At 41.3% G+C, this 27,184-nt stretch overlaps 1 protein-coding gene across 2 annotated transcripts; it reads right to left on the bottom strand.

The window, feature by feature from the left end:
• Window positions 1-25,450, bottom strand: pip5kl1 (phosphatidylinositol-4-phosphate 5-kinase-like 1). Of its 2 annotated transcripts, none has more exons than XM_020640025.3 (13): window positions 25,364-25,450; window positions 20,400-20,588; window positions 17,970-18,020; window positions 17,668-17,822; window positions 16,379-16,503; window positions 14,517-14,551; window positions 14,371-14,426; window positions 14,184-14,296; window positions 12,978-13,140; window positions 3,798-10,505; window positions 2,598-2,646; window positions 2,361-2,405; window positions 1-1,665 (listed from the first exon to the last, which is right to left on the bottom strand). In XM_020640025.3, the coding sequence occupies exons 2-10, from the start codon at window positions 20,586-20,588 to the stop codon at window positions 10,070-10,072; spliced, it is 1,323 nt and encodes a 440-aa protein (XP_020495681.1). In that variant the 5' UTR covers window positions 25,364-25,450; the 3' UTR covers window positions 1-1,665; window positions 2,361-2,405; window positions 2,598-2,646; window positions 3,798-10,069. The 2 variants fall into 2 exon arrangements, with proteins under 2 accessions (XP_020495681.1, XP_065821846.1); XM_065965774.1 differs by lacking the exon at window positions 25,364-25,450 and having other exon boundaries at window positions 3,798-4,228; window positions 4,691-10,505; window positions 20,400-20,743.
• Between the last annotated feature and the right edge of the window lie 1,734 nt (window positions 25,451-27,184).

The raw sequence follows: 27,184 nt of genomic DNA on the forward strand, positions 1-27,184 counted from the left end.
TACATTTTTTTTGTACATTTTTTTATTTTTATTTTTTTCTGAGATTAGTCATATCAAGTTCTTGACATATTTTAAATAAGCTCTGCCATATAGATCACTGGATGATCTCTCTAATAATTATAGTTTACATAACTTTCTTTCACAAAATCCATATATCAACAGATTGGCGCCTGGAACCAAGACAACCAGCTACACCAATACTTCTGTCTTTAGTACATTTGATTCTGCACGTCAATGGCATTAAAAAACGAGGAAAAAAAAGGGGCAAAGGTACAAGACCGTGTGCATAATTTTTCGTCCGGAGTCAAAGAACTACCCATCCCACAATCCATTGCAAATGATATTGTATCTTGTAGTTGTGTTGTGGAAAATATAAACTTCATTCACTGCGGCATGACAAGGTTATTAGAACATTTACTGTTTGCTAATTAACTATCTAGCCTGCTAGCGAAATTTGGTGCTTAGGGTGGGAAACATTGCCATGGTAACAACAAGCTCAGATTGTGGGTAGTGTAGTTCTTTATTCCGATATCGCGAATAAATCTTGTTTCTCTTAAAAGGAGGTTGATATCATACAAACTTGTGTCTCCCACAGGAGCATAAACCATTGTTTTATACTCCGTTAGCTCGTGGTCAGTCTACCTTGGATGGTTATGACATTATGGCTAATAATCAAATTCGCTATATGGAGAAAATGAACAGGATTTTTACTTCTGGAGCCAGACTGTTGGGCCCTATATGGATGCTGCCATTGCAAAAAAAAAAAAAAAAAAAAACGGCATAGTTGGACCCAGCCCATGTAATTAGCCACTACAGGAAGGACTTAGAAACATACAAAGCTTATGTATAAGGTGATTGTAAGAAATAAGATGAATATTGCATGTACAGATAATTTAAACTGAGACAGCAAAGGAAAGGCAGTAGCTCAGTCTGCAGGGACTTGGGTTGGGAACCGGAAGGTCACCGGCTCAAGTCCTGGTGCGGACCAATTCTGGAAATGTGTGTGGCAGCTGGAGAGTTGCCAGTTCACTTCCTGAGCCCACCAGCTCAGGAGCGCTCGCTGTGTGCAGCCCCCTCACTCTGACATCTCTCCATAGGATCCTGTTTGTGCATCAGTGTGTATTTCAGCTTAAGTGTGTGTAGCATGTTCAATAATAGAGTGTACAATTGAATTTCCCCTCACAGGATTAACAAAGTATGTCTTCTCCTTCTTCTTGTGTGCACAAAAAAAATGAACATCCTCAGGATTGCTTCATCTTTATGTCTGAAAAGCGCCAAAGAACGATTTGATGATCATTCCTAAACCCTTGTTGACCCAAACTTTTACATGATCTCCTTCTATCAAAGAAAAAAGCTGCACCATCGTGAGAGTCCTGACTTGAGTCAAAGAGTCAGATCTTGGGCTGCACCCTACACTGTCCATTGCAGTTGTGAGGTTGTAGGGTTTGGGTTTGGGTCCGTATCCTTCGTTGGAACGCTGCAGGGTCAAACGGAACTCCTGAAAGTCCTCGTCCTGGTGTTGGAGGTCGCACTTAAAAGTTATCGTCAAATATATGAAGTAGTAGCCCGTCTTAGAGATCTCGATGGCATCTGTGGATGTGCGATGTTTTTCACCCCTCCAGTTCAAGTACCCTGAATCATTGTTTGTTTGAACCTTCATGGAGGCTGTAGGAGGAGACACAGAGGTTTAGTCAAATATTGCACATGACGTTGCTGTTTTCACAAGCTTTTTAAACGTCACTCCTAGGAATTCTCTGCAGAGACAGATGACTTGTTGAATCATAGAACTGCTGGTCGAATCAAAGGAGCTCTGACTACATACCCATAACCAGTGTGTTGGTCTGTTTTCCAAACTGGCTGTGAACCAACAAAGTCATCTGGCCTTCATCTCAGGCATTCAGTGGTTTATTACATGTGCTTTTTCCATCTTTTTAAGGCTGACTCAGGGTCTCATAATTTAAGATATGATGAGTTTTTAGGAGTTCTGGGATTTGTTCAGTGGATTTACAATAATTTTACAAGAATAAAGCCATACATTTAAAAGTATAAAGTCGTAAATTTCACAGGATTCAAATCTTAAATTTACAAGAATAAAGTTGTCAATTTACAAGATTAAAGTCATACATCTCACAAGATTGAAGTCAAGATTAAAGTTGTACATTTACAAGAATAAAATAGTAAATTTGGGGCAGAAAAAAAGGCTTTGTGGAATCCCTTTCATAATTTTTGCGCAGGCGGATAACCATAGCCTAATTTAAATTGTCATCGATTTCTAAATTTAACATCATAAATTGATTACTTTAATTTTGTAAATATAAAAGATAAACAACAGTCGTGCAAAGTGTTGGAAATTGACTTACTGAGAGCAATGGACAGTCTGTTGGAGGAGATTGATTGAGGATCAGCTGTCAAGTGGAAAAAGAGGTTTTAAAATCAATCCTCAGTAGAAGCAACAAATACTAGTCTTATATATAAAACATGGACGTACAAACAGGTTCTGTAACTTGTGTTTGGCAGGGAGAGTAGAGCGCAGTAACTCTTTCACTTCTAATTGAATAAATCTCACTTTTTTTACTGAAGTTGATGACACAACATACCTGAAGGGCACTCTTGCTTTGAGTAGGCGGGACCTGACTGCACAGCGTTCTGGGGAAAGGGTTGGAAAAAAGGTTTAATTAATTGGTTTTAAATGTAGCCCTGTCATACTCACGAGGTAGTAGTGTTTTGTGACGTCATGCTCAAGGTGGGAGGCTCAGTTAATGCGCTCTTCTCATGAAATATTAAAATACATGCAGCTCTACCTGTTTTGTTTTTACCGTTTTGTTTTTTTATGCTATTTACAGTGGCAGTTCTAGACCACTTTTACTGAGGGGGCCAAACTGGGGCCAGTTGTTTTGTCAGAGGGGAACATTAAACCCAGGTGAAAAAAAGACAAAGATGATCACTTTAAAAATATATATTATGCCAAATAATAGTGCACATTCAATACCAAAACATAAAATACCATGATTTATATTTGTTTCAGTAACAGTATTTAATACTGTGAGTCCAGTTGTTGAGTCAAATACTGTGTATGTGTTATGAGGGGGACTCTTCCTTTTAGAGGGGGGGGCCACAGGGGGGACCAAGCTCAGTGTTACAGGGGCACTGGCCCCTGTTGGCCCCTGCCTAGAACTGCCCATGGCTATTTATAAGTTGAGATGATGAGCTTAAGTCAAAGAGCACTAAAAAAACAACCTACATAGCCGAGTGGCTATGTAGGTTGTATGTAGGCTATTATGTTGCATACTCCCTATAGTCCTATAGTCGCAGCGGCCATGGGTTAGAATCCGACCTTGGCCCTTTGCTGCATGTCACCCCCCCATTCTTTCCTCCCAACACTTCCTGCCTCTTTATCAGCTGTCCTATCCAATAAAGGCAAAATGACCACAATATACAGAAGTCAAACCTGGCAGCTCAGATCAAATCAGAAAATGTCCCTCTGATGAATTGTATTAAATTATTTATAAGGCATTAAAAGCTCTAAAACATAAAGGTAATAAATACATTTTTAAAGACAACAGCAGGGCTGTGGCTGGTACAACAGGTACTGTTGAGGAAGAGAGCGTTTAAGTGCACAGCTAGATTAATTCAAGGAATGATTGATGGTTTCTACAAAAAAGGAACTGGCACAGCAACATCACTGCTTTTTACCTTCTCTACAACCAGCACATCTTTCTACTTGATGTCATTTGTATATTCCAAAATTGCACACAGGTCTGAAAAGAAATTCCATTAAAAGAACTTTTGGAACGTACCTCTTGTCGAGTGGATCCATAGTATTCCCGAAGCTGGAGGAAAATGAAGAGTGACACACAGCCGAGCAGCAGCAGCAGAGAGACAAGTCTGAACCGAGTGTCCCGTTGTTTTATGTCCCGGCAGTGTTGGAGGAGGATGAGCACAGACTCGTCCTGGTGGATATCTACTCTTCTGCAGGCCTCTTCAATTGGCACAGTGGATCTCATCTGCTTCTGTCCCATGTCTGCAGGCTGCATCTCTGTCAGGGGGTGCTACTAAACAAGAGCTCTTTACCACGTGTAAGCTTATATTGGCTGTGGAAGAGTGTGGCCAGTGCCAAACGCCCACATGTAGATCTTCACTCTGCGGTAACATCATCATCTGTCCATTCATAAAATGGGAAGGGAGAAGATGGGAGGAGAAGCACCTCCCATAAAGCGTAATCTAAATTCTAAAAAAAAGAATGACTTTATACTTCAGCTGTTCTGACGGCATAAACAGAATCCTCAAAAGACTGCTGCACACATTGTTTTCTACAGCTACTTAAAACTCCTAGGGAAAGTTTTTCTGGGCGTTGCCAGCTTAGCAGCTTGTAGCAGACCCACTCTGACATCCCTCCACCATTGCATGTCCACAGGTCCTGTTTGTGCATGCGTGCGATTCGGGACTATGTGTGTGAGAAGCATGTCCTTATAAAAATAACAGAGTGTAAATCCCGAATTTCCCTCAGGGAATAATAAAGGATATCAAAAAAAACTATTCTATAAAGTTAATTCTAACATCTGAGTCTGACCACTGCTGCACTGCAGAAACAGACTAATAGGGCTGTCAACGTTAACGAGTTAATCATGATTAATTACGACTGAAATACATTTTTTTCAAATCTCATGTTATTTTGTCCCTTCGGGCTCACCGTAGATAGTCGTCCTCAGTGTCTCCCTGTAGTCTCTGTGATGTAAAAGAAGGACACTGCTGCATCTTTGAATGTCTCGTTTCACTTTAACAAACTCTCGGACAGCTCAGCTGACGAGTCCAATGTAATATCCATCTTATGACATCACACATTGACCTTTGTTACCGTTCCATTGAGCTGTTTGACGTCACTTTGGGATCCCTAACCACTTCCTGTTTCTGTGCTTCAGTTCATGTCCTAACTTTCCATCTACCAGAAATACCTTAGTTTATTTCAAAATAAAAGCACACAGCAAGTAAAGTACTCCCAGTTTACAGTACGAAAATTCAATTTTTATTCTAGTGATTAATCACGATTTAATTTCCATTCCAAAGCTGTACAATCATCTCCGCCGTTGTCTCCTCTTTTATGTTTGTTTGCAATAATCACAGTAGAATCAACTGCTGCTCAATATTTATAATCTCTAACTCCAACTGAATACACTCAGTTTCCCTTACCATTGTTTCCTGTACACAAACAAGCAGACAATGTGGCAGAACTAGAAACTTCCAGTATACAGTAACTATATCATCATATCATAGAAATCTCGTTGCCGACAATTGTTTGTAGCTACTTGTTGCAGAGCAAGCAAACACTCAACACTCAATTATGTATTGCTCATGACAGCGTCGGTCACTAAAGCAAGGTTACCGCCTAGATTCTATAAACCAGGCTTTAGCCCTGCTATACCATTTGTACCAGCTGTCCCTGTTCTGATGTTGGACAGGAAGTGTATTGTTGCTCTAGTTGTGCTCCGACATTGACTCTTGTAACGGCTACTGTAGTTCAATTTCATATGTGCAGCTACGATTCCAGAGTTCAGTAATTTTGCTGTCACCTTCTTGGTAAATGGATCCAGATTTGGACCAAACGTCAGGTTTGACCTAATGAACAGCCGTCTCTTGGAAATGCTTTTTGGTCCAACTGAATACTAAACAAGGCATTTTGCCCGTCAATGTCTACACAGATACCTGTTATAGCTAATGTACCGGTATAAATAAAATGACTTCTTGGACGCTCCCTTTGAACCATTAACCTCAGAGCAAGCCATTTTATTTTCCTTTATAAAAGTGTTCCTAAAGTTCAGAGACTTAACTAGCTGAGATGTTGCTGAGCAGACAGCTTGCAACACTTGTGCCGAGTCAGATGTTGTGCTGTGTGTCATATTAACAGAAAATCAAATCAAAACAAAAAGTTTAATTTGTGCTTCGCACATCCAATACAGGAATCACACAAAATGGAAGTGAGTCAAAGCCACAAAACCTGCTTCCTTTCATGAACAAAAATGTAAACATCATGATGACGTTTTGGTTTTTTACAGTGTTGAAAACAAAGCTCGTCTCGATCAACATGATCCTGTTTTTACAGTAAAACTGTGACTCATTGTAGCTGGTCTCAGGGCCATGTTTTCTATTCAACAAATCTATTTTCCTCTGATGTTACTTTCAGAGTGGGACGCTTAAATGCAACTCATAAAATAAATAAATTAAAGAGCCTGACAAATCTCCATCATTTCATTGATTCTCTGACAATTAGCAACTGAAAAGCAAACGGAAAGAGAAAATCAGAAGGGACATATGTGCAATAATTCAAGTAAAAATAAAACATATTAAATAACGTATTAGCTAGCATTACAGCTCATGCTAGCACTCAACCACTCCCTAGATAACATTGCATGAGGTTGAAATGTACTAATTAACATAAGGCTATCTAAGAATTTATACCATTCTTATCGTTATACGTTACTCAACCAAAAGGTAATATTAGCCTTCAGCCGATCTGAACTGCCTCAACCCATTCTTTTTCTTATTTTTTGTTTTGGCCTTTATTAGAAAGGACAGCTGACAAAACAATGGTCGCTGCAACGAGGATTACAGCCTCCGTTCATGTTCACGAGTTTCTGGCGAGTCAGAGATGAACTGTAAATAGTAAGTTACACGGAGACTCTACTCTGGGTCACTTCAGTGGTATGGACACAAAAAAGAGACAGATGTTCTTGTGAATTACTTGTAAACAACGGCTCTTAAATTTGCTGAAATAACATCATGATGCAGATTTGTAAATTAGTCAGGTCTGTCATCAAGAGGAGAAGACAGAAACGTTTAAAATGTTCATTTGTGGGGCACTGGTGGCACAGTGGTTAGTGCGCTTGCACCATGTATGGAGGCCATGGTACTCCAAGTGGGCCGGCCAGGTTCGAATCCCACCTGTGGCTCCTTTCCCACATGTCATTCCCTGATTTTCAACTCTATCCCCTGTCCTATCTCTCTCCATTAAAGGCACAAAAAGCCCAAAAATAAATCTTAAAATGTTTGTTTGTTGTATGGAGGTCTGATCGTTCATTTCTGTTATAACAGTTTTACAACTTGACACCTGGAACAGAACATTGTGAAACTGCAACAGCATCCCAGCTTCACATTGCATCAGATAACAACAGCCATGACGTAGATAGGATTTCAAAATGTGTTTACACAACATGAATACCAAACATATTGTAGTCATTTAATGTCTCTCGATATTCCGAGCTGATCATTGAGGAGACAGAAATAAATAGATAAACAGAAATAAACTATTATGTAAATGTGGCCATGCAGCTGCACAATTACTGGCACTTTTCTGAGAAACCAGGTAGATCAAAAGGCACCTCTCTTATTTGGAATTGTTTTCCACAGTGAGTAAGTCAAAAAAGGGTACAGAAGGTTTATACATCCAACCAGTGCAGGGAGAAAATGTTTTAATTGCATATATTTCACAATATGTGCAGACATGATGAGGCATGCAATTTGTGAAATTGAATGATTAATCATCACCCCATGCGTCATTTCGCGTCCATTTTGGCCCCATGTACTTTTGTACAGAGCATCGTGCACGCACTCGCACACCAACACACACAAACATGGTACCTCCAGTAAGTGGTTAGTTACTGTACATCATTACAGAAAGATCCACTTGTTTAAGGGCAAGAGGCAGACCAATAAGAAGGACTCCTTTAAAGCAAGAACCGTCGTTCTTTTGAGCAAAAAGTTGATGTGCACTACATGAACTCATCAAAAATACCGTAACATTAACAAAACATTTTTAGATGACGATCAAAACGTCCAGTCAGGTAGCTAATTCTTACCCAAGATTTCGAGTTGTTGTTCCGACTTGGGCAGGCGTTCATGTGCATTTTACAACTTGAATATGTGTCCGACACCACATGAATGCACCAAAAGCACCAAGAGAAATGTTAGCGGATGGAAATCTTAAAGTAAAAGTAGCTGGTTCATACCTCGTTGCATTTCACTGCACCTTCAAGTTTTTCCCTTCTCGTACATACGTACACATTACACTCACTGCTACATACATTTATATATATATATATATATATATATATATATATAAAACTGTTTAATGTTTTTAAAGAATTATTATTATTTTTTCTATTGAGCCCTTTCGTTGCCTAGTGTGAATGCGCCTTAACCCCAATACCCACAAACTCCATCGAGGTGACGATTCTAGAGTCTTTTGGGGCCCTAGGCAAAAATCAATTGGGTGGCCCTTCAACCAGTGTACAGCAGGGCAATGAGAGTAAGTGCGGTCAGATGGGGCCTCCCTAGGGAGGTTTCCGACTGTCATTGCAAGATTTGCAAATTTTTGCCTTGCCTGTTGACAAGCAGCACCAATGTCCGTGCGCGTTGAAAACACAATCAATGACCAGAGTCAGTGGTGATTCTAGAATCTGTTGGGGCCCTAGGCAAATGTTAATTCGGTGTTCAGCGTTCAGCAGGGCAATGAGAGTGAATGCTGGCAGATGGGCCCCCCTCAGGGAGGTTTCCTACTGTCATTGGCAAAATTTGCACATTTTGGGTTTTTTGGTTCAAAGTTTGTCTGCCATCAGTGGCCCCCTGCTGGTCTGGGGCCCCAAGCAGCTGCCTGCCTTGCCTGTTGACAAGTAGCGCCCCGGACTAGAGTGGCAGCGAACTACAGCGCTGACAGACCGTGGCATGCACAGAGTATGTGGGGATTGGGGGTTACAATAAGCTTTTCTTTTTGACTTTTTTTATAAATACATTAGTTTTCTTTTCTGCACGTGGGTCCTCCCCTTTGTTTTATGACTCAGGATAACGTTACAAGCAGACTGTCAGTCACACAGATTTCAATATTTTTAAAGAAGTTCTCTCAAATAAAGGCTACAAGAGATTCCGAATAACAAGTGTGTGACAAGAAACTGAAAAAACTAACATGCCACTTTTTCCAAATATGTGACATCTAGTGTTGATTCACATCCACACCTGACCCGCCACTCTGCTGCCAGATGAGTCATCACCTGATGCCCTGACTCGTTTGTGGTTCCTTATGCCAGACAGACTGTAGGAAAATGCATGTCACAACAATTTAAGATGCTACTAGCTTAGCTTCACAGCGGCTGGAGGCGGAGCCAAAAATCAACACTTGAATAATGTGTTCATTTGTTACTTACATTCTTATGGTGTGCAGGGCATAGTTTTGCCATTCAGTGTGGTATTGAGGGCATGTTTCTTTTTTTAAATATGTTCGATACTTTAAATGATTACGATCATTTTAAAGTCGCAGTACGATATTGCTGTATTTTCCATCTGGCAACACTGGTCCTGGAATCACGGCAGTAAAAGGGTGCTGATCAAGAGTGTGGGGTTGGCACAGGTCGTGGAATAAATCAATGTCTTTGTTCAAATATTACAAAACTTGGTTAATGTTACTTTCAACAAAGTTGATGAGATCATTCTCAAACTGGTCCCGAGTGACAACACACTGGGATGCTGAGTATTGGAATATTTTACCAAAAATAAGTTTAGGCAACCACAGTGGATAATGTCTGCGGTTTAAGTCTACCAAAATACTAAATCCTGTCTCGTGACAAACCCACCAAATGTTGGTTTCTGTTATATTCTGGCAAAAAGCAGAAGTGTTCCTTTACCCTAACCCACCGGCAGACTGTGTACATTTGTTTCTTTTGCTTTCATTTTTAATCTGGGCCTTCATTTGAGATTGGCAGCCTCTATGATAGTTAAGGGTCTAAACCATTAAGGTATGATGCTAGTTTATACATGAGCAATGACTGGTTGACATACACTCTGCCATCTTTTCAATCTCAGCAGGCGGGGCTTAGCAGAAAATTAGCCGTAACTCATTGACAGTTTGGCGGCTCATCGTGAATATTGGTAGAAAGTACAAGTTTGGGAAAAGACTGAACTGACCTAATGGTTACACTTAAGCAACTTTGCGTGGCTTCAAGAAGCCTGAAACCCAACAGTCTGTGTACTCAGGAGTGGGAGCTTTGGTTTATCAAGCAGCTGTTTGGAAATCGGCCTCCCTGCTCTACTTGGTGTGGTCCTGTACCCAGTGACAAAGCCTGACGGAGTAAGTCTGTGGACTTACGGTGGAGAAGGATCGGCCTGGATGCCTCAGCCTCTTCCAAAAATGCTCCAGCCTCTTCTTAAAACTGTAAACTGTGAAAATGTCAATGATTCCAATGAAGTAGCGCTGCTCCGGCCCATCGATGACATGCAGAGGATTCTTTAAGTTGGGCAATAAACGGCGGTTTTGGGCCCTGAAGTCTGGAAGCTCAGATGCGTCCCCGTCCAGCCCTGAATGCTCAGGGCATGTTTGAAGAGTTCCTCCGCCTGAAGCATCTTCTGGCTTCAAACGGCCACCCTCTACTTCAGACAAAAGTAAGACCGAGTCCTCTTCTGGGACTGCACCAGGGACAGCTGCAGTGCCCGAGTGGACCGGGCTGGAGCCTGGATTCACAGACCTGAATCAGAAAAATTATGGAGAGCAGGATGAGTCACAGCACTCACAGACTTAATGTCGTTAATGTTATTTTAAGCAAATAACTCTCAGGCATGCATTGTTAGACAAGTTTCCACAGCTCTTCACTCAATTTCCTTCTCACGCAGCCAAAACATAATTTTTAACTGATGAAAACAGCACAGCACGACATTGACAGCATACATAATGAAGCAGGAGTGTGCAGCAGGAAGTGTCCGCAACATCCAACACAACATGAGAAAGACAAAAATCATGACAATATTTGTAAAAGGGGCTTGAAACTTAGAGGTCTTCTTCTTCTCTTTAGCAGATTGTTGTTAGTGGAGTTTGGTGACGCCCATTTTGTGTTGATCTGTAGTTTTGATCATAACCATATCTGAGTCTTCAGCTGTACTTTTACTATGTTCATCTTCTACTCCCTGAATCTGAACGTTGGCGATTAAAGGTGTCTCCTTGATCTGTCAAACGAGCAAAATGTAGTGGCTGTTTCATGGCCCACCTGTAATATCCTCACAGCCCACACTTTAGGCATCGCTGCAAAACTTACCTTTCTATGACCTCACCTTCTGCTTATCTACCTTGTTGGCGCTGTCTGTCTGTGAAGTGGTTGTTAGATTGATGGGGAACTTAGATTGGGTTTATATTCCATATTTCTCTTTTTTTGTTGTTGTTGTTTTGCCATCTTTCTTTTTCTTAGTAGTTATGTCATGTTATGGTTTGCTCTTCATTCTGTTTGATTTTTTTTGGGTCAACTTGTACTGAGAAGTTTGATAAACGAGAGACATTTAAATTGCAATCAAGTGCCAATCCCAATCAAACACAGAGTCCCCTATACTAGAACAATAGCAGAGATACAACATAACAACAGAGGTCATACCGGGAGACTGTACAAATTACATTCAGGCCCCAGACATGGAGTTGTTTGGAAACAGATGTCAAGGCGACACTGCATGTTTCCTGTGGCCAGGGATGCAGACAAAGACAACACCACCAGACACCTCAGCCCGCCACTTTAAGCACATGTTATGTGTAAGTGTTTAATATAGCCCTGAACCCTCTCTGATTACTAGACAAAGGCTATTTCCAAGACGGCGGCGGATAGATGAGTCAGTTTGCTTCAAAGATGAACTTCCCTGATAGTGTGCCTGAGTCGAGGGACTTGCATCAGAATCAAATGCACCATATCTGGGTGTGTGTTTGATTGTTTAAATTGCATGATTCAAAGGAAGTGACATCAGAATGTGGCTAAGATTGGAGCTCATCTGCATCAGCTATGAGTCAGTATGCTCTACGTTTTCAAGAGGACAAAATGAATGCTGCTTTCATTCTCTCTCAGCACCCTTACTCAGTAGTGCTGACATGGGAAGTGAGTCGATTTACGAGATTTCGATGACGTAAATGTGAAAAGGCAACAATATGGTTCTAAACGTGTCTATTTCCCAATACTGTCTGACTTCCTGACAGCCATAGACTGTAAAACACATGCACGTCTCAGTGAGTTCATCAATTGGTTACTAAAGAGGTGATTTGAAGCCCTACAAAGTGAATGCTGTCTCCCCTTAATGTTTGATCAATCTAGAAATAGACAAAGAGGTGGTGCTGAGGCTGACGTTCAGTTTCCTAGCAAAAATATCTTAATATTAAAAAAAATTACAACACCTTACAGTCACCATGAAAAAAAAACTGAGCAATACTGAGACTTTTTTTGTAACAGGCTGTAAACTGTTTGACTATGCTGTAGAAATGGACATTTTAATAAGGGACCTAATGTGGATTTATTTTGCAGACAACCTCAAGTGGACACTTAAGGAACTGAAGTTTTTTTCAGTCTTCGATGCTAACATTTCAGACCCCTTTTTTTGGACCCTGAATACGTTAGCTACAGTACATTTAATGTAGCTAACGTATTTAGACAGTGTGCTTGAGTTAGACTGACACACAGAACTTGTCAAGGCTACAGGATAGTATAGTTTCTTTATTCTATTATTCATATGTTTATGTCTTGTGCTTCCTTATTTACTTTGATACCTTATTGTCTTGTTTCAGATCTTTTGCTTCCTGCCCTCCCGCCTGTGTCTCCTGCATCTGTGATGACCTGATGTGTCTCACCTGTGTCTAGTCGTCTTCACTCCCCCTGAGTATTTAGTCTCTGTGTTCCCCTCCTTCGTATGGTTCCTTTGTGACTTCGTCCCAGCCTTATTAGTATGTTCTTCCTAGTTAAATAGTTTCGGCCAGTTTCTGGATTTTTACCTGCCTTAGCCTGCCGTCTACCGCTGCCTGAAATTTGGATTCTTGTGTACCGACCTGTTTCTGAATAAGCGGACTTCATTTCTGCTCAAGTGTTGTAGAGTCGTGCATTTGGGTTCTTGTTTTATGGTTCAGTCTGACAGAACTAAGAGTGCAGCAAATATTCAAATCATGAAATACAAAAACTAAACACCCCAAAGACACTGACTTTTTGGTTCTCATGATGAGCGTAGCGAAGGAGAGGCTCTGATGGCGTTCGTCTTGGTGGAGAGGCTGATGGGCCAGTAGGAGACTGTAGTCCAACACATGGAGCCTCCGCAGGAAGTGTGTGTCAATCTCCACCTGCCGCAGCAGCCAGGGACGCTGCCGGTCTACACACACACACACACACACACAAAGAACACCCAACATTTCTTAGAAAACAAGCAGGAAAATGAAGTGCTCATGTTGGTCTTACCACAAAGACCAACATTATTTATTTGGAGTGGTTAAAACGATCTGAGGCAGTCGCAGGGGTAATTAACAAGAAGTCTTTATTTCATCAGGGCTAAGGATTTAAATTGAAATTGTGTCAGCCATCTGTTCCTGCAGGGGGCCATGCTGGAAAGCCTGTCTCACCCTAATTTTAAGTCCACCTAACGACAGGCTCATGTGTGCGTGACTTCCAGGTTTCCTGGAGCCAGCCTCTGGTGGACACTCGACAAACTGCAGGATTTTGAACTTCCACATTGGCTTCATTGGCTTTCCCTCGACGCGTTCAAATGTTTGTGAGGATTTCCACCCTCGACACCGCAAAGAAAAGGATCGCCTGCAACACTTGTAAAGTGGACCTCACTTATCAAAGGAGTGTGTCTGTAATGATGGAGCGTTTAAGCGAGAGGGAGCGCTGGACATCCGCCTTTTAAAAGTCATCTTTGAAGTTCAAATAAACCGTTCCAGTCCCTCACCTTAAAACGTTTTCTCTAGAACACTTCTTCTTCATCTTCCTCCGCTCCGCTTAAACCAAAGCAGAGGCCATAAATGTACAAATTTTGCAACGACATTAGGAAACCTCCCCAAGTAGGCCCCATCTGAAAGCACTCACTCTCGTTGCCCTGCTGATTGCTGTGAAAACCAAAGTTTTTCAAATGAGAGTCATCAAAGAAAAATGAAAAAGAATGATCCGTCTATAGGAGGGAAAAAAGAAAGAGGAAGAGGAGGAAGCATCGGGACGCTGGCGGACATGATGCTGATGAACACTGGTTTGGGGGGATGATTTTTGCCTAGGGCCCCAGCAGACTCTAGATTCACCACTGGGTACACTTTAAAAACAAATCAACCATCCTCGCCTCATCTTGCCTTAAAATCAATATGGTGATTGTCCTGTAGGGGGTGCAACAATGCCTCGTGTCAACATCACATCATGCTCCCTCACCCAGAGTGACGAACTGGCCTTCAAAGTTGAGGTCCTTGAGGACAACGATAATCTGGCTTCCCTCTGGCGCCGGCTCGGTCCAACGGCTCACCTCACAGCCCTTGATGTCGTACCTGAGGATTTGATAAAAGGCATGTCATCAGAGGCCGTTAGCACTGAAGTACCGCTGCTCAGGCTGGTTGTTTACCTGGCGTTGATTCTATCGTCTGGATAAAACACACTCTGCATGACGATGAAGTATTTCTGTGAAAAAGGACGAGTGGGAATAAGCTTGATGGTGCGCCGTCAGGATGAAACATAGTGCAGAAGAAGAGTTTTAAATGTGGAGCTCACCTTCCGTTTGTGAGGGATTTTGATCCTGTGCACACCTGGAAAAACAACAAACGAGGAATCATTCAGTCCAGTACAACAACATATTTCAAACTCATTGTTTTTTTGGTTTTAAAGCCGATTTATATAAAAAAAAATAAAAAAATGTAAAAAAAAGTATCTATTCGGCAAATGTGTTGTGATTTTTTTTTTTTGGGGGGGGGGGGGATAATTTGTCCAAAAACAGATCGAAAATGAAGTGCTCATGTTGGTCTTACCACAAAGACCAAGTTCCACTTCTTCATCAATCTGCAACCAGAGGTCTCGTGTAAATGAAGAAAAGAAGCACATTTCCCCTTTTATCCAAATCTTTACACTGGTTTCCAGTTCCTCATGTGATAGATTTTTAAAAGTGGTTTATATTAATTGAGTTGATCAGTATCTACAACAGGAGAACAAAACTAAAAGGACAACACATAGCCTCAGACAACACACACTCACTCTGCCATCTCTACAAACGTCTCCCCTCAGGCCACAGATACAGATCTCTCACTTTCCAGACTAATTGAGCCACTCATAACAATTATTTATGACCTATTTATCATGCTTTTAATAGAGCCACTTGTATGTGTGTGTTTCTGCTGTTGTTTTTGTGTCTAGCTGTATGTGTACTGATGCTCTTTTACACAAATGAAGTTCCTAATGGATAAATAAAGTTATTTATTTATTATTTATTTGGAGTGGTTAAAACGATCTGAGGCAGTCGTAGGGGTAAATAACAAGAAGTCTTTATTTCATCAGGGCTAAGGATTTAAATTGAACACATGCCTCTTCCCAATGAAGGCCTTAATACTCTGCAATGTAAAACATGCTGACACCCACACTAAGCAACACCAGATGAACACCCATGTGGCTCTCCAAAGACCTGCTTTTTTAACTGCCCTCTGATCATCTTAAAATCACTTAGATCTTCAGCCAGGCTGTCTAATGAAAACCAACTATGACACTGCATGTTTGCTGTTAGGATGCAACAACCAGAGGGATCTCACTAAGCTGATGAAACCAAGTACAACTTATGCTTTCCTCCTGTGTCTTTGGTAGTGTTGTAGTCAAGACAACACGAACCGAGACCAAGACATTTAGAGATCGAGGCAGAGTCAAGACCAAGACCAAGACCAAGACAGGACGAGACCAGGACAAGACCAAGACCAAGACCAAGACCAAGACCAAGACCATAAATATCACTGAAACTGGGTGATAAAAATCAAACTACAAATTAATTGAAGTTATTTGTTCTTTTAGAAAGGGGAGTTTTCCTTCTGATCCCAGTAATGACGTGGAAAAATAGACTTTCAGTGGTGGTCTTGACCAAAAACAGATCGTCCTTTTGTGTGTGCGTGTGTTTGAGTGTGTGTGTTTGAGTGTGTGTGTGTTTGTGTGTGTTCACGCGTGCATGTGTGTGTGTTTGAGTGTGTGTCGGTTTGGTGTGTGTGTAAATGTGTGAGTGTTTGTGTTTGTCTTTATATCAATGCTATGTGTAATCCAATGGAATGACAACATCCACAAAAGAGAGGAGAACAACATACTGACAAACAGAAAACAGAATACAGCTGTTTAATTACGTGCACGGAGATCGTAGTGGTCGCGTGCAGACACTTTAGGGAGTCACTATATAAACGTCATTCTCTTTCTATTGGCTTGAATTGAAATCTCTGTGTTACGCGTGCGTGTGTGTTAGATGTGTGTGTCTGTGATGTGTATGTGTGTGCATTTGTGTGTATGTGTTTGTCTGTGATGTGTGTGTTTGTGTGAGTGAGTGTGTGTGTGTGTGTGTGTGTGTGTGTATGTGTGTGTGTTTGTGTGTGTGTGTGTGTGTGTGTGTTTACCCAGGAACTTGACCAGCAGTGAATGCGGGTACTTCCTCAGGTGTTCCATGTAGATCTTCAGGTTGGCCAAAAGGAATTTGATTTCCCTTTTGTTCTGGGTCTTCAAAAAGAAGCGTTTATCATTTCTAGAGGGTCAAAAGCAGAAAGTGAGAAGACCTCTAACCCAAAGTCCTGCCGTTCTCATAACAAGATGAGTCATCTTTAGTCCATTTTCTGTCTGAAGCCCTTTTCACACATGCACTGACAATATTCAGAACATTTCAGAACAGCTTGTTTCTGAAATCTTCCTGAGTTACTCTTTCAAACATTTCCCTTACAGCAGGACATTTTCCCGTTGTGGAAGGGGGGGTCTCAGGAGGCGGGACATGGCGCAAAAAGGACGTCACTGGGAAATGTTAACGACGAATCAGAGGACGTCGCAGCAGAGTCCGACGATATGATGACAGTTAATGCATATCATATAAATGATTTAAACACGATGGCACAGGTGGCTCGGCTACTTGTGTAAATATTTCTAAATGACTGGCAGGAAAACTTCTGAATGAAGTCAGGGTGAAAAATGTGTTCGTTGATTTCACACAAAAAAAATATTGTGACATTTTCATGAGTTTTGTGGATAATTAATACTGGTTATTAAACTTGTAATTTCTCTTGCAGCAGCAATAATCTGAGTACATATTTAAAAAAATGTAAAGCTCTAAATGATTCATGAGATGGGGCACCGGATAGCCTAGTGGTTATGAAGCACGGTCCATGTACAAAGGCTATAGTCCTCCTCGCAGCGGATGTGGGTTGGAATCCGACCTCAGCTCTTTGCTGCATGTCATCCCCTACTCTTAAATCCGAACATTTCTTGTCTCTCTACAGCTGTCATATCCAATAAAAGGCCTGAAAATACAACTTTAACAAGAGTGGTGTACAAAAAGGTTTCTCTCTGCGGGGATTCTTCCTGTAAATGATGTCAGACAACCTGAGCCTGTCAGGGACAAAAACCATACAAGCACTAATGTTGGACTTTCATTCATAATTGAGTTGTTCCTGCAGGGATCAGGCAGGAGCCATACTCAAACACTATGGTGCTAATGGTCATATCGATCCAGGAACAAGGACTATGTGCCAGACATTTGTTAGCCTCTACTGTACGCCTTTGTCGTTTCTTTTGAGATTAAGATTGCAACCGGGGTTAGATTAAGAGTTATATTTACGATTTTGGGCTCAAACCAGATTTGAGCTAAAATCTTTAATACCTTAAAAAACAAAAGGTTACAGATGTTCAGCAAGGAACTCACGTCAAGAAGAAGTCGGCCTTGCTCTTGGAGTTGCTGATGAACTGGAGGTAACAGTTTTCCGAGCAGAGCGACTGCTGGTACTCCTGCTCCGACATTCCCAGAGAGCCACGAAGGCTGGCGAACACGGGTCCCGCAAACGTCTCCATCGTAAAGTCCTGCAAACACACACATCCAAAAACACACACACACACACACACACACACACACACACACACAACCAAAACACACGTGAACACACACATTCAGCTACATTTGAATGAGGAAGTACCCAACATATTTTGAACGGTGACACATCTCCATACCTTGTGAATCTGAGTGGCCTGCAGAGTGAAATCATCGTCTGTCAGTTCAGCCTGCAGCGGGACAAAGAGGAAACATGTCACCGACTTTAAAGGGAATATATTAATGAAAAATCCACTTTGACATATATTTGGTAACCTGAGTGTCTACTGACTCACAAAATGTGAAATAAAACCATTCAATCCTTTGTTTGTGGTCTGCATAAGTCTTACAAAACAGAGAAACATTCTCAGTTTCAAATTTGCTCTCTTTGTGATGTCACAGTGGGATTCTGGTAAAAAGAAAATACCCTCCCCTCCTCTGGTATCTCCACACATGGACTCCACCCCCAGCCTAGAGCAAAACTTTAGCACGGGTCCGCCATTTTTATTCTCACTACAGAGGAGTGATGTCTACGGGGAAACTCAGGGGAGGTCATTGCATTTAAAGAGACACACACACCAAAACGGAGCGTTCTGAGAGAGCTGGTTTATACAGGGTCACAAACCTCCTCTGGTGCTTGATTCATGTTATATTTTGACCAGATAATATTTCCTCTTTTAACTAAGCCCCACAATAACACTCTATAAACATTACACAGATTGGCATTATTAATTCGCCCACATTTCTAAAAGCGGTTAAGATTTGAAAATGGTCCAGTGTGTAGCCGGCACTAACAATCTAAAGTGGTCTCTCAGATGTAAAAGTAAACCTGAAGACAGGTGGATGTAGCTGTTATGGTTTCAGAGCACTTTACGCCTTACATGTATTTAATTTGACATAATTACCACTTCATTTTGGTGGTCTGTTTTCTGTTAATCTACTGTGTATTTTTAACAGAACATGTGGAAGAGTTCGAGGGTTTATGAGGAGTGAATTATTGTGTGTGTGTGTGAGTGTGTGTGTGTGTGTGTGAGAGTGAGTGTGTGAGTGTGTGTGTGTGTGTGTGTGTGTGTGTGTGTGTGTGTGTGTGTGTGTGTGTGTGTGTTTGTATGTGTCGTGTGTGTGTGTGTGTGTGTGTGTGTGTGTGTGTGTGTGTGTGTTTGTGTCAGTGTGTGTATGCCTGTGTTTTTGTGTGTGTGTGTGTCTGCGATTTTGTGTGCGTCTGTGTCGTGTGTGTGTGTGTGTGTGTGTGTGTGTGTGTGTGTGTGTTTTTGTGTGTTTGTTTGTGTGTGAGTGTGTGTTTGTGTCAGTGTGTGTGTGGCTGTGCATGTGTGCGTGAGTGTGTGTTTGTGTGTCTTTTTGTGTGAGTGTGTCTGCGTGTTTGTGTGTGTGTGTGTGTGTGTGTGTGTGTGTGTTTGCTGTGTTTTTGGAACTCTGCAGTTAAACACAACAGACAGGACGGTTAGGCCTGTTGAGTCAGCGCTTACTGTTTGGCCGGGATTAGACTGCAGCAGTATCCTTCTATGTGTGTGTGTGTGTGTGTGTGTGTGTGTGTGTGTGTGTGTGTGTGTGTGTGTGTGTGTGTGTGTGTGTGTTTTTGAGTTTGTTTTGACCTGCTCGGTGACTTCATTCACTCTGCATACCTCTCCGGGTTAAGGCCTCGTTCAGGAGGGATTCCCTCTGTGAGCTGTGACCCCGCCTCCCCTTTTCATATATTTCAAAAAGTGCATGAATTTCACGAAAGAGCTTCATGAAAACACAACTGAAACCTGAACTCTAATTAGATTTGCTCATGAGGAGAGACGTTAAGTCTGTCTGTCATCTTTCACTTTGAACTTTAGAGCTCATGTGATGTCTGATGTGAAAATCTGCTTTTGATGTATTTTTAAACCTTGACCTTTTTTTATTTACATATTTTGGGGTCTAAATGACTTTTATAGTAGTTATAGGAAGTGTTGACATAATGATTCAGCAGTAATACAGGCTGTGATGTCTGCAACTTCATCCTTTAGTGCAAATGATCAATGTACGTCCATTAAAAGTTGTTGTTTTTGTCCCTCACAGGCACCGGTTGTTATTCTAAGTGTCTGACATCATTACAGAAAGGATCCCTGCAGAGATAGACCTTTTTATTAAAGAGGGAGATGATTTATTCCACCACAAACAGCTGTTGCGTCGCTCTCTTTACAGACACCAGACACCATTGATAAAAACAGTGATCACATCTCACAGAACACGGGAGCTTCTGATCTACCTCTGCACTGATCGGTAAGTGGTTTTGTGTTTTTGTTGTGCTTTGGTGTTTAATAAGCTTAGAGCAGACATAGGACAGCATTTGTGTGGGACACAATAACACAAATGTACTACCACAATGATGCAGCCATAAATCTGGAGTTTTTATCAGTGGGGTCTTTAAAGAGAGTGATGTAACTGGTGTCCAAAAAGGTCGATCTCTTTATGAATTCTGTGATGATGTCAGACACTTGGAACAACAGTCTGAGTCTGTTAGGGACCAGAACCAGGACTGTTGGTGGATGATGTGGTGCATTTGTTGCCTGACTCGTACTCACTGTGGGTGCGCTGTCGACGCTGCTCTGCGTGGCTGCAGCCAGCCCATCCTTCATCATGCAGGTCAGGCTGTAAAACTCGTGCTGCGGATCGATCTCAAATAATCCCAGAAGCTTCCACTGCTGCCTCAGACCACCCCATCTCTTCCTCTTCACCGTGCCCGTGGGCTGATGGTGCGCTGACATCTCCATCTGTGACAAATCAAAAACACACAGAAATACAAAAAATATAACTTGAGTCTGCCACGGAGTCCTTGGACTGAGCTGGAAACGCAGACGAGGTTTTCAAAGCAGCAGCAGAAAGAAATGAGAGCGAGCTGAGGCTACACAGGCCAAACACAAAGACAGCTGACTGTCAGGGTAACGGAGGAAACCAACACAAAGGGAGGCAGCTATATGGGCCATACTGCTGTTAAAGGGATAGTTCATGTTTTGAAATGACACGCTGCCCTAAAAAAGTTAACAACCATTGATTTATAAATCAGTTCATTTATTTATTTATATCTAAATGTCTTTAAATTAATCACATTTTCAATCGCATTGGAAATTCCCTTATTTTGCCCATAAAAATAAAGTTTGTTAGGCTTTTATTTTGAAGTTTTGTACCGTCTTAAGCTGAGTACTTTACTTGCTTTTTGATTTCAACCATGCTTTTATTTTGAAATACAGTAGGGCCCTTCTGGTATGGAAAGTGAGGACATGAACTGAAGCACAGAAACAGGAAGTGGTTAGGGATCACAAACTGGCGTCAAACAGCTCAAAGGAACGGTAACAAAGGTTACCAGGCACTCAAAGATACAGCAGTGTCCTTCTTTTAAATCACTGAGACTACAGGGAGACACTGAGGACCACTATCTACGGTGAGCCTGAAGGGACAAAATAACATGAGATTAAACAAAAGTATTGCTTTAATTTCAGACCTTTATTCAATGCAGACAGCCTTAGTAAAAAGGTGTTAAAATAAACACTCAAAAACAATTTCTTACTTTGAATCACACACACACATGACAATTTTTCCCTTCACATTCACTCTAAATATGACTGACAGATTAAATTGCACATTATGCTGCAGGCCCAGATCAATAGTCTGTGTATTACTAACTGTAAATGTAGGTCATCCTGCTCCATAAAAACATCAATACCAGTTAAAGTAGGCACTTTATTCACTTTGTTTTCATGGGTTTGTCTGCAGGTCAGATGATTCCTTTTTTTAAATACTCAAATCATTGGGAAATAAAAAGTTAAATTATTTTGCAAACGCTGCAGAGAAAACGATTCCACCAACGGCCATCATCAGCTTCTCTTCTTCCTAATTTTACACTTTTACTCTTAACTGTGTGCATACATTTTTTTAATGTCTTCTCGTTAGCTTTACAATGGAATTGGTCTTTTTCTGTGTAACATGAGCGCCTTCTGCTGGAGCCCCTGCAGACTTGATGTGTAAAAGTTCTACTGTGTGTGTGTGGTTTGTTTGTGACAAACCCTGAATTTAATAGAAAACACTTTGGTGATGATTTGAATTTGCTGTAGAGTATTTATGGACATTTTGTATTTCCATGAGAGAAATTCAAGAAATTCAAGTTTAAAGGTCACATATCCTCCTCGTCTTCAACCAGTTTAAATAAGTCTCAGAGCTCCTCAAAACATGTGTGAAGTTTCTTGTTCTAAATCCACTCTGATCCTGGATTTGATCATGCCTATAAACCCCTCTATTTCAGCCCTGCTCAGAACAGGCTGTTTCTGTGTCTGTACCTTTAAATGTAAATGAGCTGTGTCTGACCACGCCCCCTCTCTGGAAGGGCTTGAGTGGCTCTGGCTTTCTCGCTCCATGCTCTATTGTTTATGGTGAGAAGGCAGACTCAGAGGGCAGAACAAACACCTAGCTGTGGGAGTGTCACCCACCTGGGGGAGGGGCTACTGCTCTTTGTGATGTCATGAAGGGAACATTTCCAAACGGCCTGTTTGAGCACACATTTTCTGAAAAGTGGAGCAGGCAGAAGATGGAGAGGATGGACTTTTCTCATCATTGGGGGGTTTGTAGACAGACTAGAGACACATATTGGAGTTAGAGGAACATGGTGAAGTGGATTTTGTATAAAATGTGGCCTTTAATAAAATAAACTGTAGAAACCATAACAGCTTGTGCAAATCCTCCTGATTGAAATATTTCCTGGACATAACCAAAATGTCTTAAACCTGATCTGATTGTTTTATTCATCAAATCAGTTGAGTTAGAATAAATAGAAACATTGTTAGTAATTGTCTTTAAGTGAGATTCTGATTCAAATGTATGTTTAATGAAGCACCTGAGGGAGATTCTCTGATTTGTTTGAAGTGTTAAACCTTCCTGTTGCCCTTCTTTATGTCATCATTAACCTCGTGTTAAGTTAGCCAGCTATGCTTTTGTTCAGTTTCATAGCAACAAGCAGGATGCAGAGCTCCTTTAAAGCTCTTCTCTCTGTCACCGAGACGCTCTCAGCTCCACTCTGCATTCAGCTGCCAAACAAAAGCTTTGTGTGTGATCAGGACCGAGTGTGAACCTGTTTGATGGTCCGCTCAACCTGCTGAGGTCTGAACACATCCGTCTTGAAGAGAGGCGATCAGACAGGCTGCAGGGGACTCGTTACTGATCTGTGTGATCTTAAGAAACATAAGAAGTGGGAGATCATCTGATTGGAAGTACAAGATGTGGAAACTATAAAGGAGGACTAAGACAAGCTGAAAATGTTCACTCCTTATCAAAGAGAACCGTTCCAGTTGAAAGTGAACCTGGACCAAAGATAACCTCCAGGGCTTAGAAAAGGAATGCAAATCAGATACGCAAAAAACCTGCAGTTCCTCCAGTGGCCACGAGGCAAAATCCCTATAAATCAATCCCTATAGAGCCCCATGTTAAAATGTCCAACTTTTACAGCAGAAATAAACATGTTAACAGCCTAGTAAAAAAAACAGTGTTGGTCTCTATTAAAACAAAAATATGTAAGGATTTGGGTTGGTGCACTTTGGTGCCCACTGAAGGTCTCTGAGTGCAACTGCACTGTTGTAAAACACACAACAGTGCCCCATTACTCCCCCTCACAGGGATTTGTTGACAAGCAGAGGAGCGGTGTGAGAAACCCAAGAACCCCATCAACTGAGAAGGTTCAGTACTATTACACAATTTTGAGAACATTTCTAGCGACTCTGCTAGCGTCTTCAGCCCGTTGTTGAGACAGCTTTTGGCGTTAGATGGATTGTATTATTTATTTGTTTCAAGCCTGAGACATAACTTGGGTTTGACGAAGTTCTGCAGGCGGTAAAGCTGCTAAACATAAGACAACGATGACAGCAATAATGTAAGGGCTAATGTTACGTCTCAATCTGTTCTGAATGATATCTGCAGGGATGAACACTCTGCTTCTCACTCCGTCGCCTCACACTCTTTCTCGTCTTAGATACACTATCCTCTTCACCGTGTCTTAGCCATTGTATCAAATAGTACAGAGATGAGCTAACTGAACCACAGCTGCTCTCTTTTTATCTCTCACTGCAGCTTTTTTGTAAGGCTTCAGTACTTTTCTATACAACCAATCCTAAAAATGTCAAAAATATATATCGTTTTAAAAACATCCGGAATCAAAAAGTATTGATATGAATCAAAAATGTTGGCAACATTAATAGAGAACAAAACTGTTCTGTTCTGTTATTTATTGGTATTTTATCAGGCTGTAAACATCTTTATTTCTGCTTTGAAGTTTGACATTTTATCATGGGACTCTATGGGAAGTGACTCACTTTTTGCACTTTTGCACATCAGCTTCTCTTATGTAGTCTATGGCATGGACCTAAAGGCAGACATGAGTACATAGGTGTGTGTGGGTGTGTGTGTGTGTGTGTGTGTTTCATTGTGACTGTTGTTTACAAGTCACACCTCTTTAACTCGCAGCATTACGCCTAAAAACACACACTGGGGAAACAAAATGACGGTGTTGTAACCAAAGACAACATGATGGTGGGTCTTCTTTACCGTCTCTAGTATGTAAACAGCTGATGTTGATGCATTTTCACATTAAATTTAAAGCTGTACTGATAAATGTCTGTATCAATGCTGGAAGAAACTGCAAATTTGATAATGTGATACGTGCAGCAGGGAAACTATCCCACCGTCATTACTTGACTCTGCAGTTTTCCATCGCTGCCTGTGGTGCAGCCTTGTCTCTCTTATCGACAGCTGAGTTCACATAATTAAATCAGGATGAGGCCAAATGGAAGAGAAGAGCGAACATAAAGTCATATGTTTGAATACACAGATGATTTTATTTCCAAAATGTGACATTTGTCTCTTTTTGCTCCAGATTAAGTATTAAAAAGTTGGTCGTAATGAGCTTGTATCTAGAAGGTAAGAGTGAGTGTTAACATATTTATTTACTCTTGGGTTTAAATAGTTTAACATGGAAACCACTTTGATTAAAAAACAAGCTTTAGGCCTACTAATCTCTTAGTTTTCTGTTTCCTGTGGTGCTGTAGTCAATAAGTCTGACATAAAAGATGATTTAATTGGAAGCTACGGTGATAAATGATTCAATAATCACTGTGAAATGATCTCATGAGTTGTACCTCTCTGGAAGTGCAGCAGGACGTCTCGGAAAATGAAGAGGGAGATACATGCATCATGATGATTTGAATGGTTTAATCATATATTGGTGTTTCTGTTGCTGCAGGAAATATTAGGACGTGACTTGCTGTACTCGAAGTGAGCTTCTGCTTAGTGCTGAGGAGAATAAAAACGCTGGTTTGTGGTCTGTTTAAAGAATCCCCACACTGTAACAGCTCTATAAAACCTCTTAACTCGAGAAAAAAAAAGCCGCAGGATTTTATGGCAGAATGAAACTCGTACAGATATGGGACAGCATTAAAAAGACGCACGAAATTTACCTGAGCTCGTAAAATGAAAAACCCAAATTATGTTCAGTTTGAAGTTGTCTTACTTGCCTCGCGTGGCTCGTGGACGCAGTCTCCTGGCTCGGTATCTCCGTTGCTGCCGGGGGGTGACTGTGCGTGACCGTGCGTCACGTATCAGCCTGCAGTATGTGATGACATCGAGCATGAGTCTGCAGTCGCACGAAAACACTGACAGAGTGGAAACACATGATGTAAGTATACTGCAGCTCTTTAAAAGTTTGACTTTGGCTCAAGAATGCAGAAATCATCTGGAAGAAATCACAAACATTTTATAAGGACACAAATAATAAAGCACTCATAAAGGGCTTTCTATGCAGTGTTGTTGGAGGCGTTTTGAAATAATCATTTTGCAAGCTTCCAGTTTCTTCACAGTGGAAGAAGCTGAACAACAGCAAGGCTGAAGGGGGATGTAGTTTGGTAAAATAAAGCTACTTACATAAAATAACTTATGGGGCGCTGATAAGTTGTAATGGGTACTGCAGTCCAACATGGGAGAGAGTGCCCCCCCCCCCATACATATTTAAAGTGTATACATATTTCATATATGTGAACAGGAAAAGAACTGTAATCAAACCTCTTCAATACATTTCTCTTTTATATCCATACATCGGTGTTGTGTGTGTTTGTGTGGACTGGAGGTCTTATTGCTCTTTATAGAGTCTGCTACTACCAATCTCCTTAAACAACCTAGTGAATCACAAGATTTGAGTAACCTGAACAACTGAAACGCTAACATTCTGAAACTGTTCATTTAGAGATCATTTGATATTGATACGTAGAATATCTGATCCAGAGTCTTCTGAATTGACAACCTATTTTAGGTTTAACCCCACCCCCCGGTTAGAGGAGTTACAAGTGCCCAAGAGAATGAATACATGTTAAAGTCAGAATTTAAAGGACTTAAAAATGTACATGCAAACTTCTGCAAAGGCTTACTTGCAATGTTTTGGTTCCAACAAGTTGCCAGTTAGTTCATTGCAAGTGTACACTTTCCTATGAATTTGTCATATGAAATACATGTCATATTCACACAAAAGACAAATTGATCAATCCTGGGATTTCATTCACACACATACAGCAGAACCCCGAAAAAGGGGGGCACATTTTCACAAGTTTAGTGCCTGTGTAGAAACACCACAAGAGAGTAGAAGTCTTTGTTCCTAAACCGCCTGTTGACAGAGCATCCTGTTCTACACTCATTAATGTTTAAAAGAACAAATACACAGAGAGTCAGCAAACAGGATTTTTAGCTTTTTCTTCTCGTCTTCTTCTTTACTTGTTGGAAGTAGAGAGCAAACACAGAAACAGGATGGTGTTTGTGGTTTAACAACTTGTTAAACGGTCTTTAAAATGAACTGACCAAGCTGCAACCTCCAGTATTGAATAATGAAGCCGAGGCGGAAGTGCAAAATCCTGCAGTTCCTCGAGTGTCCACTAGAGGCTGGTTGCAGAAGCACAGGAAGTCACATACACACCCATTCAAAAAATCCTGTTTTTACAGCAGAGATTAACATGTTTACAGCCTGGTTCAAAAAACCAAACAGGTCTGATTAGCTCATGTCTCGATCGACACACACTGTACGGGGGGGTGAATGTTTTGATGACTCATCAGTTTTGATTTGATGAAGGATAAGAGTTATTCACAATAAGGCGTGTAGCTGACATGATTGACAGGCGGGCGCGGTGTAACGGTTTGTCAGGAGGTTTAAAACCCGCCTCAGCTCCAGCTCTCAGCCTGTTGTTAGGTTGACTGAAAGTTAGACTGAGACAGCATTTCCAGCATGGAGACTGCCATCGATGGGACTCCAGCGCCCCCTGCAGGAACAGATGGGTGACATCACTCAGGC

Source organism: Labrus bergylta, chromosome 17, assembly GCF_963930695.1.
Source record: "Labrus bergylta chromosome 17, fLabBer1.1, whole genome shotgun sequence".
Lineage (NCBI taxonomy): Eukaryota > Metazoa > Chordata > Actinopteri > Labriformes > Labridae > Labrus > Labrus bergylta.